The following is a 14620-nucleotide window of genomic DNA, read 5'->3' on the forward strand; positions in this document are numbered from 1 at the left end:
CACCATCTCCACACACTCTGTACAAAACTTTCCAAGCCCCCCCCTCCCCTTTCAGCTCCCCCTGCCCCCCCCCCCCCTCAAAACCCCTAAGTTTACCCGTTGCCTCATTATTATTTTCACCCTCCTCATACTTGCAGTAACTCCATCTCCAGGCACCTGCTAGCCTCTGGAAGTGAACATTATCTCAGATAAAATCTACCAAACTGTGGAGCTTCGACTTTCTAAGTTGTTGTTTTGTTTCTGTCCAGACGCCACACAAAAAAGAACAATGAAAATGGTTTAAATTACAGATAAATCAAACAGACATTTTTTTTAGGTCTCCAGAAGTTCCTCACCTTGCCAAACTGATCAAAGTATTGCTTCACGTCTTCGATAGTTGTGTTCACAGACAGGCCACCTACAAAGATCTTCTTGGTTCGTGTCACCAGCTGAACAAAAAGGAAAACATTTCACACCCTTTAGGACATCTGGTAGTTTTTCTAACATTGTGTGTGCATACATTTAAGTAGAAAACTGTGAAAATGAGAAAACCAATGCTTTCAGAGTTATCCAGATAAAAAAAAAAAAAAAAACCTGCTGAAATTTCGGCATCCAGACTAACTTTGGTGTCAAATTAAGCCAAACGGAAGTTCTCTGAAAATTTCTCAGTTTTTAGAAACAAGAAACAAACTGAACAACAAGTTTTAAAGCTTTTTAAAGAGTTTAAACCTTACAGAGTGTAAAAATAAAAATAAAAGATGCAGAGCCGGAACAAGCAGTGAAACAGAGTTCTTCGATTGCTCATGTATATTTGGGATCTCTATCAGTAGTTCAAAACCCAAAAGGTTGATAAAGATTAATATACATTTCTAAAAACCCAAAACATTTTTTCATATTCTTGTTTCCATCTTTAGGCCAAATCATACCTGGAAAATCAGAAGAGCCAATTATTGACTTTTCCAGAAAGGAATGAAATCTTTGATTACAATTATTTTAAAATTTCAATCTATGTCACTCGGTGATGTTACAGTATTTTTTTAATATGCCCCATTGCAACATAAGCAAGAACCCATAAAAACTCATAGAAAACATATCTTGAAGATTAATTTCTACTCTGTATTTTACTTTCTTCAGTTGATCAGAATCTTCCTATTTTTCTGGGGTATAAATATGATTTGAGACAAAATCTAATTCACTAAAAATGGGTAAAACAAGAGAATGTTGTTTACCTGAAGCACATGTGTTTTAATATTAATAAAATAGCCATAAAATTGATATACTTTTATATATTTGCCCAAGTTTGAAATCAGTGCAAAAATCTAAAAGCGCTGAAACGGGAATCACGTTCAACTTATCTTCACTCACAGAGAGCAGGAAGATTTAGGAGAAAAATAATATAATTAACTAAGATAGAACACATTAAAACTCTGACACCGATGTCCTTCTCCTGTTAGACAATGGAGTGAGGAGAATGACCAAAAAGCTTTAGTTGTATTTTTCTATTAATTGTTGAAAACTAAAGTTTGGATCCATCAAGCAGCTTCCTATAAGGCAGATCCAGAAAGTTACAGTAAAATGATCTTAGAGAAGCCAGAAAATAATACTAAAACTATGCTAACAGAATGTGTTCAAATATTTAAAAATGTCACATTCATATGTTTTTGACTTAGTTTTACTGAATTAAACTAATAGATTAAAGTTCTGCGTTTACAGAAATAATGTAAAGTAGATTTTGCTTCAAAGCAGAAAAGCTGCTTAAATGATAATAGGTCATTTCAGACCATTTTCCATGTTTTTATGCATAAATAAAAGAAAATACCTGATGGAAATATTAGTTTTAAACTGTTTTTAACTGTTTTAAATGATAAAAAAGTTTTAATCAAAGAAACTTTTAATGGAGGAAAAATGTAAGATTCTCAGTGACTCAGAATTATAAAAAAAACAATTGAGGGAAAAAATTAGCTGCATTAAACAAAATGCAAAGTTAAACAACTTCAAAACTGTAATGCAAGATCATTAAAAACCACAGTGGAGAAGGTTTCTGGTAAGAAACTGCTTCTGTGACGGCAGCAGAGCTCGTGTCGGTCAGATTATGCGGCATTAACCTCTTAAGACACTTAAAATGCCCGACTCACGCTAACCAACCTGAAACAATGCACAAGATGAGGAGACGTTTCCACTCACCTTAGGCTGAGCTCTCCGAGGGAACGCCACCTTTGGATCGATCTACAGGAGAGAACACAGAAAAACAGGAACCGCTTAACGATGCCGGTTCCTCTGATATCACAGCCCTGGCCTCTTTTAATAGCTTCAAATAAAATGGATCTCCTATTTTGGTCAAAAGCACCTGTTTTTTTTTCTCTTTTTTGGGGGCATCATCCTCTCTGAAAACATAACCCAATGGTTCATGTTTTCAGAGAGCAGACGACTCTGTCTGAACAAAAGTCACATTATATGAAAGAAAAGCTCTAAAAACATGCAAGATTCATAGTTGATGTCAGAAAACTGTCAAAACAGTGGGTTAAAATAATTAGGATGAAATAAGCGTCTTAATGTCTTGAAACATTTATGTTGATATTTAGAGAACAGAGTAAAAGATTGGCTGATAAAACTTTTTTGTTTTTGTTTTTTTTACATATAAAACCCAGTCATAAATAATTGGGAAAATATAAAAACAACCACAACTTGTTAAATTGTTCATGTTGTATTTGGTTAATGCTCCCCTAAGATTCACAGAAAGATGCTTTGATTATTAAAAACAAATCTGTAAACAGTAAAACCTTCATCCGACTATATTATCATTAATCTTCACCTTTCATCTATGCAGCAAAATCAGAAAATCAAAACTGAACTAAACTGAAAAAGATTCTGGAATCATAAAGACTGAGTTCAGCTCAAAACTATTCATACCCCTGGCAGATTTAGATTTTAAGTTATTTTCATTTAACCGAGCGTGATAGCTGGCTTACTAGTGCATTTGCTGGTTTATTACTGCGTTTCCCAATTTATTAGTGCGTTCACTGAATTATTAGCGCATTCTCTGATTTATTAGTTAATTTGCTGATTTGTTCACAGCTTAGCTGATTTGGTAGCGCGTCAGTCGATTTTGTTCGTGCGTTAGCCGATTTGGTTGCGCGTTAGCACATTTGATGCTGCGTTAGCCGATTTTGGTCGCGCGTTAGCACATTTGATTGTGCGTTAGCCGATTTTTTTCGTGGGTTAGCTGATTTTGTTCGTGTGCTAGCACATTTGATTGTGCGTTAGCACATTTGATTGTGCGTTAGCCGATTTTGTTCGTGCATTAGCCAATTTTGTTCATGCTTTAGCACATTTGTTTGTGCCATAGTTGGTTTATTAGTGCGGTAGCTGATTTATTAGATCCTTTGCTGATTTATTGGCAAGTTAGCTGATTTTTTTGTGCGTTAGCAGCTTTGTTCATGCGACTGCTGGTTTATTAGTGCCTTCACTGATTCATTTGTGCGTTTGCTGTTTTATAAGTGCGTTCAGCAGCCATGCCTTGAGAACACCTAAAACAGATGCATTGCTGCTCCCTCCATTTTCTGGCCATTGTTTAAGTTTTAATGCTGATGAAGGTTCTCAGTCATCCAGGTCACAGGCATTCCGTAAAAGTTCAAAAAATATCCACTGGACTTGGTTTTCAAGATTTGAAGACGTTTCGCCACCTCTCCAGGAAGCTTTCTCAATTCAAATGTCTGGATCCGCAGTGAGTTTGAGTCTTATATGGACAAGGCCTAGTATTGCTTGGAAACATGCAAATGGTAAGTTTGGCAAATGGTAGTTTTAATTGATACAGTAATATATTTTTCTTGTTTTGGTTAAGTTGAGACTTGAGTAACATTTGTTCCACTTATGTTAATTTAAACGTGCAACATTTGCTACAAAAACTGCCAGCATGTTTCTACGTTTTGTTAAACTGATGTCAAAATAATCAGTTTGGTGGATCTATTATAGATATAGCCATCAGTGACTGACTGATTTTGAACTCTGATGCTGATTCTCAGCAATTCCTAAACATTTCTGTAGAGGAACTTACAAAGAAGAAATTGATCTCTCAAACTAAGTATCATGAAGGTTTGTAAGCTTTAAAAATTCCCATTTATCAGGTAAAAATTCTAACTGTATTTAGTACTTTGAAATGTAGTTTTTTTGTCATGTCAAATAATTTTTTAAAGTTTAATGTTTAGTCTTAATTCAAAAATATTTATTTAGATAATAACAGTTTGTGTATCCACAAACGTTTTGATTGTTTGTTATGTCAGAATTTCAGATTTTTTTAAGGAGTTTCATGTTTCAACGAATGAAAAGAATCTTCATCAAATGAAATATTAAAAATAAAAATATAGTTTGTCTTTTTTATTGTTTTTTTTTTTTAGGAAAAGTTCAAATTTAACTTTTTAAATGTATTATAAAAGCAAACTAGAAACTTTAAGTCGTATTTTTTCCTTTGATATATCACTGGAATTTGTTTCTGTTGATGCTAAAATAAGGAGATAATAAAACCATAATCTGACTCAGATTAATTGGTTGGTTTCACTTTTTTTAAGGTTGGATATTTTTCACATTTGAATTAATTTCTGCCCCAAGTTTTACATACATGTAATGTAAGAGCACATGTGAGAGCTCAGGTGGATGGCCTGTGAACGTCAGCGTGTATCATCACCACTGTGTGACATGTGATCCATTGGAATCTCACACGAGCATCACAATCACAAAACGCACCTCGCCTCCTCGGCGAGGAGGGCCCAGAGCGTGTCTGAGGGAGGCCGAGAGAAACCGGGGGCGAGGAGCAGAAGATGGGAGCCGTCAATCACGCCACGCCGACTGTAGAGCGGCATATTTTGGGGGGGGGGGGTTATTCGTTTCATTTACTCTCCTCTCTGACGTCGGTGATGACAACAACAAGGACCGTTGGGTCATTCTGTTGACTCTCAGGTTCTCCGGCTCCTCAGTTCCTACCCATTACTCTCAGGAAAGCAGTGAATTAAGCTTTAGGACACCCATCTACACAACTTTAAAAAAGCAGCCATCATGTGGAGAGGCTCACAGATGGGAGAGAGAACCACACCATGCCATGAAGATACAATCAAGACAGTCTGTAAAACTGAAATTTGAGACCTCTATATTAGTCTATACTGGTCTAATAGAGCTAGAGAACATCTAGTCTACGCCACACTGTACTGCTGTTGCACTAACAGATGGTGAGACAGTACAGCGCTATGATTAGTCCTGAACCATGAGAGGGTAGAGTTGAACTACAGTAGACAGCTAGAGCCTCTCTGGTAAACCACATGCGTTTACCAGAGCGAGGGCAACAGTGATGTTTCTAACCAGAACTGATGTCGCCGCAAATTTTCAACAACAACAAGGATAAATTTACTCTTTTCTTTACTTCTGTTCTAGAGAGCAGAGAGAAAAACCACTAGATGCTAATTACTTTAGGATCAGATGCAGAGTCTACTGTTTAGTCTCTATTGGTTGGCTAGGCTAGTCTGATAGTCACCTCCGGTCACCAACCCTTCCCGATGTCCAACACTCCTGTGCACACACACACACACACACACACACAAACAAAAGTCAAACACGTTGCAGCACACGGCACAATCAAGGCTGGGGACAATGGGGGGACATTAAACAGACACAGTGAACTCTGTAATGATATTGGTTTATTGTGTTGGGAAAAGGAGACGATCGTCTGCATATTGTGAAACATTTCCCCCTGAAAATCAGCTATGTTTGTACTTACCTACAGTCTTTACACAGGAATAATAAACATGTCATCAAAAGGGGTTTAAAACCTGTATGTGCTGCATAGCAACCACCCTAAAGGAAGTTTTTCAAAACTTTAACACTTGCTTGAGTTTTAAAAAACTTTTACACAGTTTTGATGTTGCACCAATCGTGTTGCGAGGGGTTCTGGATGTGATAGGCGCGCACATAGCATTTAGATTTTCTGTGTTTTTGCAAAAACAAAAAAAAAAAAAAAAAGGCCAATTCTTCTTTTATATTCAGCGTCTTTACTCTTATATACCTAAATTAATCTGTCCCACGGATTGCCTTTAGGAGCAGACATATTAAATATAACCCATTTACGCTACCCTTGAAAAACCGTGCTGAGACCGGTCCGAGCTCAGTAACTGAGATAACTTATCGTGTGTAGATGGGAAGCAAACTGAACTGAACCGAGCTAGACACAACCGAACCGAGCTAACTGCAGACCAGTTCCAGAGGTGGGCTCAGCTCGGTTTTTCCCTGGCTCGGTTCTCTGATAACAAGAGCGCATGAGCAGAACGCATCATCTCCGTCTGACTGCACATCCCGATTCACACTCCATTCCAGTAGCTGGCGGTAATGCCCCTCCGGAAACAGAAGAAGAAGAACAACTTCTTCTTAAACTATAAACAACAATCGAAATCTTCTCCATGCAACATTTTAAATAATAACACCGAAGTACAGCGATAATAATCAAGCATAACTTTCTGAATGTGATGGGTGCCGCCATTTTGATTTGCTTGATTCCGTCCTTCTTCGTCTTCTTCTTCTTGTGTTTTATGGTGGTTGGTAAACAACTTTTGGTGCATTACCGCCACCAACTGCTTGATTTCCTCCTTCAATACTGGCAGTAAAACCGCAGATCGTCACTAGGAGGCGAGGAGTCGAGGAACCGAGATAGCGTGATGTGTAAACGGTCGTCAGAACCGAGCTCGGCCTGGTTAACTGATCCGAGCTCGGACCGGTCTCGGCATGGATCGGTTTTTCAAGGGTAGTGTAAATGGGGTAATAGAGTTCCTCTCTGTGTAATTTAATCCCAGTAGAAATATACAGCACTGCCTTTCTGTGAAGGACTGAAAACATTACAACAAACAGCATCCTGAAGCTCAACAAGCAGAGTAAACAGGTCAGGGAGAAGGTTATGTAGAAGTTTAAAGCAGGATTACGTTGCGACCAATATGCTGAGCTTCAAACCTTCCATAAATCTGTTCTAATGTTGCATAAAGTTCCTGTTTCCATTTGAGCATGATCCATGTAGGGGACACAGCAAACATGGCGAGGACGACCCTCGTGTAAAACATCACCGCCACAGTGAAAATGTGATGCTTCAGGCTGAGGGAACGCCTTCGATAACGGACTTAAACTCAGTCATGTGTTGGAATGGTCTAGTCAAAGCTTGGATTAAATGTTATTAAGAATCAGAGTTTTCAGATTCTCTTATTCCAGTTTGAGTTTCAGATCTGCAAAACTGTTCAAGATTTATGTGTTTAATAGTCAAAAAGGCAAGTATTTCCTGCATATTTACAAAAAATAACATCTTAAAGGAATAGTACACCCAAAACATGATTAGCCTTCATTTTCTACTCACCCCCATGCTGAACAAAACTCTGGAGTACTTTTTTGATATCTCAAATGCATCTGGAGATCTGGGAGGCTTCTTGCTGTCTGTTGACATTCAAATAATGGAGGTCTATGGCGCCCGAGACAGAAAGGTCCATAAAAGTCCACAAAAACGTGTCAATATTCCTCCATACTGCTCGTCCAATGTAATCCAAGTGTCCTGAGTGGGTAGCATCCAGAATTTACTCGAAACGAAGTCATTTAGAATGTTTTTAGAGCCTAAACAGTAGTGTATAGGATTTCCTAATAGCGCCCCCATGCGCGCTCACGATTCTACGGAAGCCGGCAGACCAAACCGGAAGTCAGCGTCAGCGCATTCAGCTCGGCAAAGAACTCATGCTCTTCCTCAACACTGAAGTCCTCAGACATTTTTCTTTCGTTGTTTCTTTCTTTGCACAGGTAAACAGCACATTTCTTCTTCTACGCTTGCATTACTGGCAGAGCAGACGCTGACTTCCGGTTTGGTCTGCCGGCTTCCGTAGAATCGTGAGCGCGCATGGGGGCGCTATTAGGAAATCCTATACACTACTGTTTAGGCTCTAAAAACGTTCTAAATGACTTCGTTTCGAGTAAATTCTGGATGCTACCCACTCAGGACACTTGGATTACATTGGACGAGCAGTATGGAGGAATATTGACACGTTTTTGTGGACTTTTGTGGACCTTTCTGTCTCGGGCGCCATAGACCTCCATTATTTGAATGTCAGCAGACAGCAAGAAGCCTCCCAGATCTCCAGATGCATTTGAGATATCAAAAAAGTACTCCAGAGTTTTGTTCAGCATGGGGGTGAGTAGAAAATGAAGGCTAATCATGTTTTGGGTGTACTATTCCTTTAAGTCAGTAAAGTTGATTGAAATCAAATATTTACAGCATAAAACCAAATAGTTTATAGAGCTGTCTGTCATGTAACAGAGAAGAAGCTGGAGCTAAGTCCAGCAGAGGTTTATGAAATCAGGCCAATCCCCTTTAACAGGCTACATCCCGCCTATATATGCAACAGTTGGCCGACCGTGGCGCCTGCCTGGGCCCGGGCTGGGAACGCGCTCACAGCAACCTGCCGATTGGGCGGCAGCCTCCAACATCTCCGAGGAGCAACTCAAGCTTGATGACTCCAATCCTATTAGTGAGGATAGCTATAGTAATCACAGATGGGGTCATCTCACACAGCCACCCCCCCTAGCAGCACTTTTTTTTTTTCCACTCAGCTCAGTATGGAAACAGATGGGGGGGGGGGGGTTACAGCAACTGGCTTAGGTGTCTTTGTGTTAAACTCTTTAACTGAGCAGGAAACTTTGTCCTACAAAGGCTCAGCCTCTAACGGTCGACTCTAACTCTAACAGCGGGAAGCTGAAAGGACACCGAAAAGGGCAACAAGCTGCGCATTAGCAGCATAAATCACAGCCCACCCGGCCGTAGCGCGCTGGTCAGAACTGGTCCGCATCTGTCCCAAAACACAATAAGCACCAATAAATTCCTGAGCAGCACTGTACTTGCTCTTTAGCCCGGCGGCTGTGCAAAGCTCTTTTAATTCCAGCGCCGGAGCGCTTCACTCGGTCACAGCACGGCACATTCTTTCTGTTGCCACTGGAGAACTTTTCTCTCCCTCCTCTCTAACAGGATAACCTGCCTGAATTAGAGAGAACCGGGGAGGGGGGGGGCTAAAAGGCCCACTCTACTCTCCATCCAACCCCTGATTGATCAATGAGTCTCTCCACACAGAGCTAACTCACCGAGGACACTGCTGACCTCTTGCAGACTTCAAAGTGAACTTTTTCACATGTTGTCGCATTAGTACTCCCAGCATTTTATGCAATAAACCAACAAAGAGTGGTAAGAACTGGAAAGTGGAAGGAAAACATTTAAAATGTTTTTTCATAAATAAACACCTGAAAAGTGCATCTTTTACCTCACCGTGTAAAATCTAGGCAGTCAGTAACCAATGAGCAAAAAGTGCAGGTTAAAAAAAAAAAGTCAAATAAGACAACTAAATGTACATAAATCTGAATTTACATAAGTTATATAGAATGCACCTTTTCCTCCTTTTGAGCCGATGTGACAAGTGAATTTCTCCATTGTGAGATCAGTAAAGTCTATCTTATCTGTTCTTAGAACTTTTAACCAAATGCAAAAGACTATGGATGAAGTTCACTTCCATCTCACCATCAACACCTAGCCTCGTGAGACCATCCTGATCTCGCGAGCTTTCAAGGTTTCACTCGCTAATCAGTCTGGAGACTCTCCGTTAAAGAAAATTTGGAGCCGTTCACCAAACGAACGTCCAATCAGCGTTGGCTTTGAGGCGGGTTGAGGTGTGACGCAAAGAGAAGCGCGACAGTTCAGTCTAAAGAACATGGCGGCTTCAGCCAATGAAACTAGCGTTAGCGTGGCTATCGAGCACGTTTTATCGGAATTACAGAGTATTTCTTCACTGAAAGAAGAGCAAAACACTGCTCTGGAGGCTTTTCTAAGAGGAAAAGATGTTTTTGCTCTTCTCCAGACTGGTTTCGGCAAGAGTTTGATCTATCAATTGGCTCCTCTTCGTCGTCGCTCTGTTAGTACATCATATGCTTCGTTGATCTGATTGGTTTATTTGGCCCGTCTATCACCAACATAGGCCAATCAGCTAACCAATATTTTCGCCCCTTCCCAAAATTACTTCAACGGAAGGTTTCCAGATGGATATGCGGAGCAAATCTATCTGGTGGAGTCAGGTTACATCCTCACACGGTGGTGGCAGCATCATGCTTTGGAAGGCACGGAGTGCTTATTTATAAGCCGTTTTCTTTCCACAACACCTACTTTTTTACAGAATAATCTTAAACTCTTTGTTTAAGAGAGCTTCAGCTTTGCTTGTTTTTACTATAAAAAAAACACAAAACGAATTGAATTGTGAATTTCTATTATTTCTACTCATGACCAATCACGCTTCTGAACTCATTTATTTAGCTTTTATTTTATTAATTAAGTTGGTAGGTTGTTTTTTTGCAATTCAATGAGCTATTTTTATTTTTGTTTCTGCCATAATGATGATAATAAAGCTTTCCAGTTTTTATAGACAGAATTAAATTCTTTCATCACCATTCATCAAAAATATACAAAACATCTTTCCATACATTTTTTTCTAAATTATTTGGGTTGAATATTTTTAATTGTTGCATCTTAACTAGAAACTGATTTTGCATATTTTTAGCAACACAAATCAGAAACAAGTTATCTCTTTTTCAATTTTTTTGCCAAATCAATAATTTTTTATTTGATAATTAAGAAAACCTAAAAACTTTGTGTTGAACCGGATGTATTTCATTTTTAAATAGTGAAAATCCTGCCTCTAACCACCAGAACAAAGTTAAACCTGTCCATCACTGACAGCCAGCAGGTGTGACGCCCCCTAAGCCCAGCTTTAAACAACCTCAGCCTAAATCCAGCGAGTCATAAAATCACAAAATGCAGAAAAGTTCAAGGAGTGTGAAACGTGTTTCCTTCTACTTTGGCTCACATGGAGGATAAACTTTCAGCATCACAGTTCCTTCTTTCCTAGAAATGATTGTAAAGCTTGTGAGTTGGTGTCTTTTGTCTTTTTGTTGAGAGCGCAGCTCTTCAACTGGGAGGAGGGGGGGTCATCACTATGGTAATGAGCCCCATGGTGAGTTAGTGGCGTCCAACCATGATGCCGCTACTTGTTAGAGCTTTCCTATCAGTGAGAGATGCTGAAGTAATACTTCAAACGGCTTCTCCTAGGTGTTAAAAGTTGACGAGCAGAATCGTTCGCCGCGTTTCCTCCCATCGGCTGCTGGTCGATCCACGCCGCCTTCCTTTTAAACACCGGTGGAAGCAGAAAATAGCCTCCCCTCATTTCAATACAGTGATCAACTCACACCAATCACCACTCCCAACTCGGGAGGGAGGCGGGGGCAGCGGTCCCTATGGCGACCAACAGGCCACATTGTTCCCAGACCAGCCCACATTCATTACTGACAAAAAAGACACACACACTCACTCACACACACACACAATCAGCCTGCAACGCGGCCCATTGATGCATTTTGAGTTGCAGTCGGCGCAGGTGGAGCGGCCTGAATGCGTGGCGCTGACTTTTCAAACCGGCCGCTGAGTTCGGCTCGCAGGAGTTTGATTGCCGCTGCTTTTCACACCTTGATGGTTTCAGGTTGCGTTCGCTTGTTCCATCCAGAAACTTTTTTGTTAGGGTCAATTCCAGCCCTCAGGGAACGAGAAAAAAAAAAAAAAGGAAACTAGTTTGAATTCAGAGTCCAAATCAAAGCCTGGCAGAGAAGGCAGCCCTGTCCTGCTTTCCTTGTTTCTATGGAAATTGACACTGGGTGACATTTTCTTGCCTTGTTTGGCAGAAGACAGACGAGAGAGCACTTTCTCCCATGTGTCGGCTTAATGACTTTATCATGTAAAGTGCTCCCATCTGAGGTGTGGCAGCAGATGCAGGCCCCGGACTGTGTATTATTGGCACAGGAGGAGGGAAAAAAAAAAAAGCAGCACACTGGAACCCCTTGGTAAACACACTAAGGTTGTAGCAAAGTTGCACCTTTCTGGCAGATTACTGGAAAAATCCACTAATCAAACACTGAGCCATGGGATTAGGCAGTGCTGGGAAGTAAACACACAGAGAACTCACTGTTTTGGAGTCCAGCTCATGTCTGCTTTGGGCCAAAACTTTGTCCACGCCGGCCTGATCGACAAAGGTGACAAATCCGAAACCCCTGCAGACATCAGTGAAGGAGGGAAAAGAAGGCATTACACAGGCCTGATGTTGATGTTAAACGATGCATCATGAGCAAAGAGGAATAAACCGCAGTAAAGATAAACTTTCAGCTCTTTCGGCGGGAGAAGCCAAGCTCACAGCTCCCTCACCTCGAGCGCTTAGTAACCGGATCTCGCATCACCATACACTCTTTCACCTCGCCGTACTTGCAGAAGTACTCCTTCAGACCCTCTGAGACAGAAACAGAAACAAGACGATGGGAAGGAAGCAGACATGCTGTGAATGAGGTCGACAAGCGGGCGCATTTTGATTTAAAAACAGAGAAAACATTTAAAAAAGTTTGAGTTTTTGCTTTTTTTTTCTGTTCAGTAAAACTTAGAAAGAACAGAGCGCGTAAATCTCTTGAGCCCTCCAGTCCTTCCTGATCTGATTAACCTCGAAATTAAATCTGGATTTTTCTGACCTGCTGATTATACTTTTTTCTTTCTTTTTCCCAACAGGTATGATGCAATAAAAAGGGACAACATGCCACAGGTTCTCTGATTTAACTTCCTAATAAAATAAGTTAAATCATCCCATCATCACAGAGCATGAATCAAAGCAAACTTAACTAGAGATGAACCGATCAGGCTTTTCCAGACCGGTAATACATTCCGATTTTTGTTTGCATGTATTCTCAGTCAAATCCGATACCTTCTGAGCCCGACCTCTAGACATAAAGATACGGATTGGCTGCAGGTTTCTCATATAAAGTAGATCTAGAAAAACTAGAAAAATTTGTTTATTTCAGAAAGGCAAATACGATATTAGCTTTTTTTCCTCATAAAAACACCAGTAAATCAGTGCATTCAGCAGCCATAACTTGTGCACATGCATTCTCCATTAATATTGATTTCTTTTATCTAATAATAAATGTTTCTTTTTTGTTTAAATTGGGATTTATGTAACATTTGTTAGCATTGTGTCATTTTTTTTATCAAGTAAAAGAATGTAGAGAAAGAAACATCAGCTACAAATACAGGCCCTGAAAAATTGGCAATAAATATCAGGGATCTGTTAGACCGATGTCCAAATAATCGGTATCAGCCTTTAAAATCTCTGCATCGGTGCATCTCTAGCATTCATTCTAAGGTTAATTCCTTGTATGAATCAAAAAATATCCATCCTAAACTTTTATCTTTTTTGTATTTTGTGATTTTGATGCATAAAATAAATAGAGGAAAAAAATCTTCCTGGGTTAATGTGTGACCTGCAGCTCACTGATATCAAATTGCATCAAAGGACATGTAGCTTGTTGAGGCATTTATAGGCTAGATTTAATTAACCTCATTAAAAAAAAGAATTTTTATTTTATTTTATTTTTTTACATTAAATAGGGTAAAAACAGTAATAACCAATTCTAGGGAAAATCGGCTGATTCCGATCTCCAGTTGAGTAATCGGTGCATCTTCCCATTACCTAAAACTTTCCAGGATCATGCAATTTTCTTATTTCTAACTTCTATTTTATATTTTAATTTAGGAGGGAATTTAAAATCTAAAGCTTAAAAGATCATCATAATAATAAAATCTATATAAAAAAAACAATATTTGATGGATTTAATGAAATCCGTGCAGTAACTTAAAAATATCCCAGTGACACTGGAGCAGACTTGGAGGTGGAAAAGGATTTACCTTGTGTGGTCTGCCAGCTGAGTCCACCTATGAACATTTTGCTGTGGAAAAAGTGAGAAAATATGCAGATTAATAGAGTCAACAGAGGAGCATTGAGGAGCTGAGCTACTTTCCCAGCACTGGCTGAGTTGTTTCTGGGCTTTTCAGAGAGATCCTGCAGCTGCAGATGGGTTTTCCCAGAGAATCATCCTGTTTTAGGTGAATCTCCCCCTCTGTGGAGGTGTGTGAGGCTGCCTGCGCACCTCACTGAAAAAGCCGGTTCCATCTCAGAAAGTTTGAAAAACAAAGTTTATCGTCTGTTACCAGGGGTCGTGAGGGGAGTCCGCTGCGGACAGGCTGCTCTGGCTCCCTTCCGTGTCCATTCCCAGTCCTCTGGTCTCGGTGTGTGAGCAGAGCCGTGCGGCAGGACGGGCGGAGAGAGAGAGAGAGTGAGAGGAGCTGGGCGGGTTCGGCTCCGGGGTGACAGAGAGGGGAGCGGGCCAGATGCAGACCGGGACAGACTCCTCCTCCTTCCCTCTGTCCCCGCTGCTGTCCCTGTCTCATCCCACCGCCGCCGCCACACAGCTCCGAAGTCAAGTTAGACGGAAACCACCTTCCGCTTCCGGTGAGGCCTTTCAAAATAAAAGTAAACGGACCTTTAGTTTAGTCGCACTGGAAAAACATCTCTAAAAAAATAAAAATATCTTAAATTAAGTGTATTTACTACTGTTGCAACCAGTGGCGGTTCTAAACCAAGGGGGCCAGGAGGGGGCCAGCGTGTTTTCATGGGGGCACAGAAAAGCATGAAATAAAAAACAAATAAACAAACAAACAAATAAAAATATA

General features: G+C 40.2%; 1 protein-coding gene across 4 annotated transcripts in view; it reads right to left on the reverse strand.

Moving 5' to 3' along the window:
• The window catches only part of msi1b (musashi RNA binding protein 1b), a 31273-nt gene extending 16931 nt beyond the window's left edge, over positions 1–14342 (reverse strand). For 2 of the 4 annotated variants that reach the window (XM_038283319.1, XM_038283318.1), the window contains exons 1-6: positions 14099–14259; positions 13796–13836; positions 12272–12353; positions 12036–12120; positions 2164–2205; positions 336–428 (exon numbers count right to left, since the gene is read on the reverse strand). In XM_038283319.1, the coding sequence (XP_038139247.1) occupies positions 336–428; positions 2164–2205; positions 12036–12120; positions 12272–12353; positions 13796–13836; positions 14099–14157 (402 nt within the window). In that variant the 5' untranslated portion in view covers positions 14158–14259. Of the gene's footprint in view, positions 1–335; positions 429–2163; positions 2206–12035; positions 12121–12271; positions 12354–13795; positions 13837–14098 lie in introns of all 4 variants that reach the window. The other 2 variants (XM_038283321.1, XM_038283320.1) reach the window with 2 other exon arrangements.
• Positions 14343–14620: the final 278 nt, after the last annotated feature.

This window comes from Cyprinodon tularosa, unplaced genomic scaffold (genome assembly GCF_016077235.1).
Source record: "Cyprinodon tularosa strain WSP-4 unplaced genomic scaffold, ASM1607723v1 ctg192, whole genome shotgun sequence".
Lineage (NCBI taxonomy): Eukaryota > Metazoa > Chordata > Actinopteri > Cyprinodontiformes > Cyprinodontidae > Cyprinodon > Cyprinodon tularosa.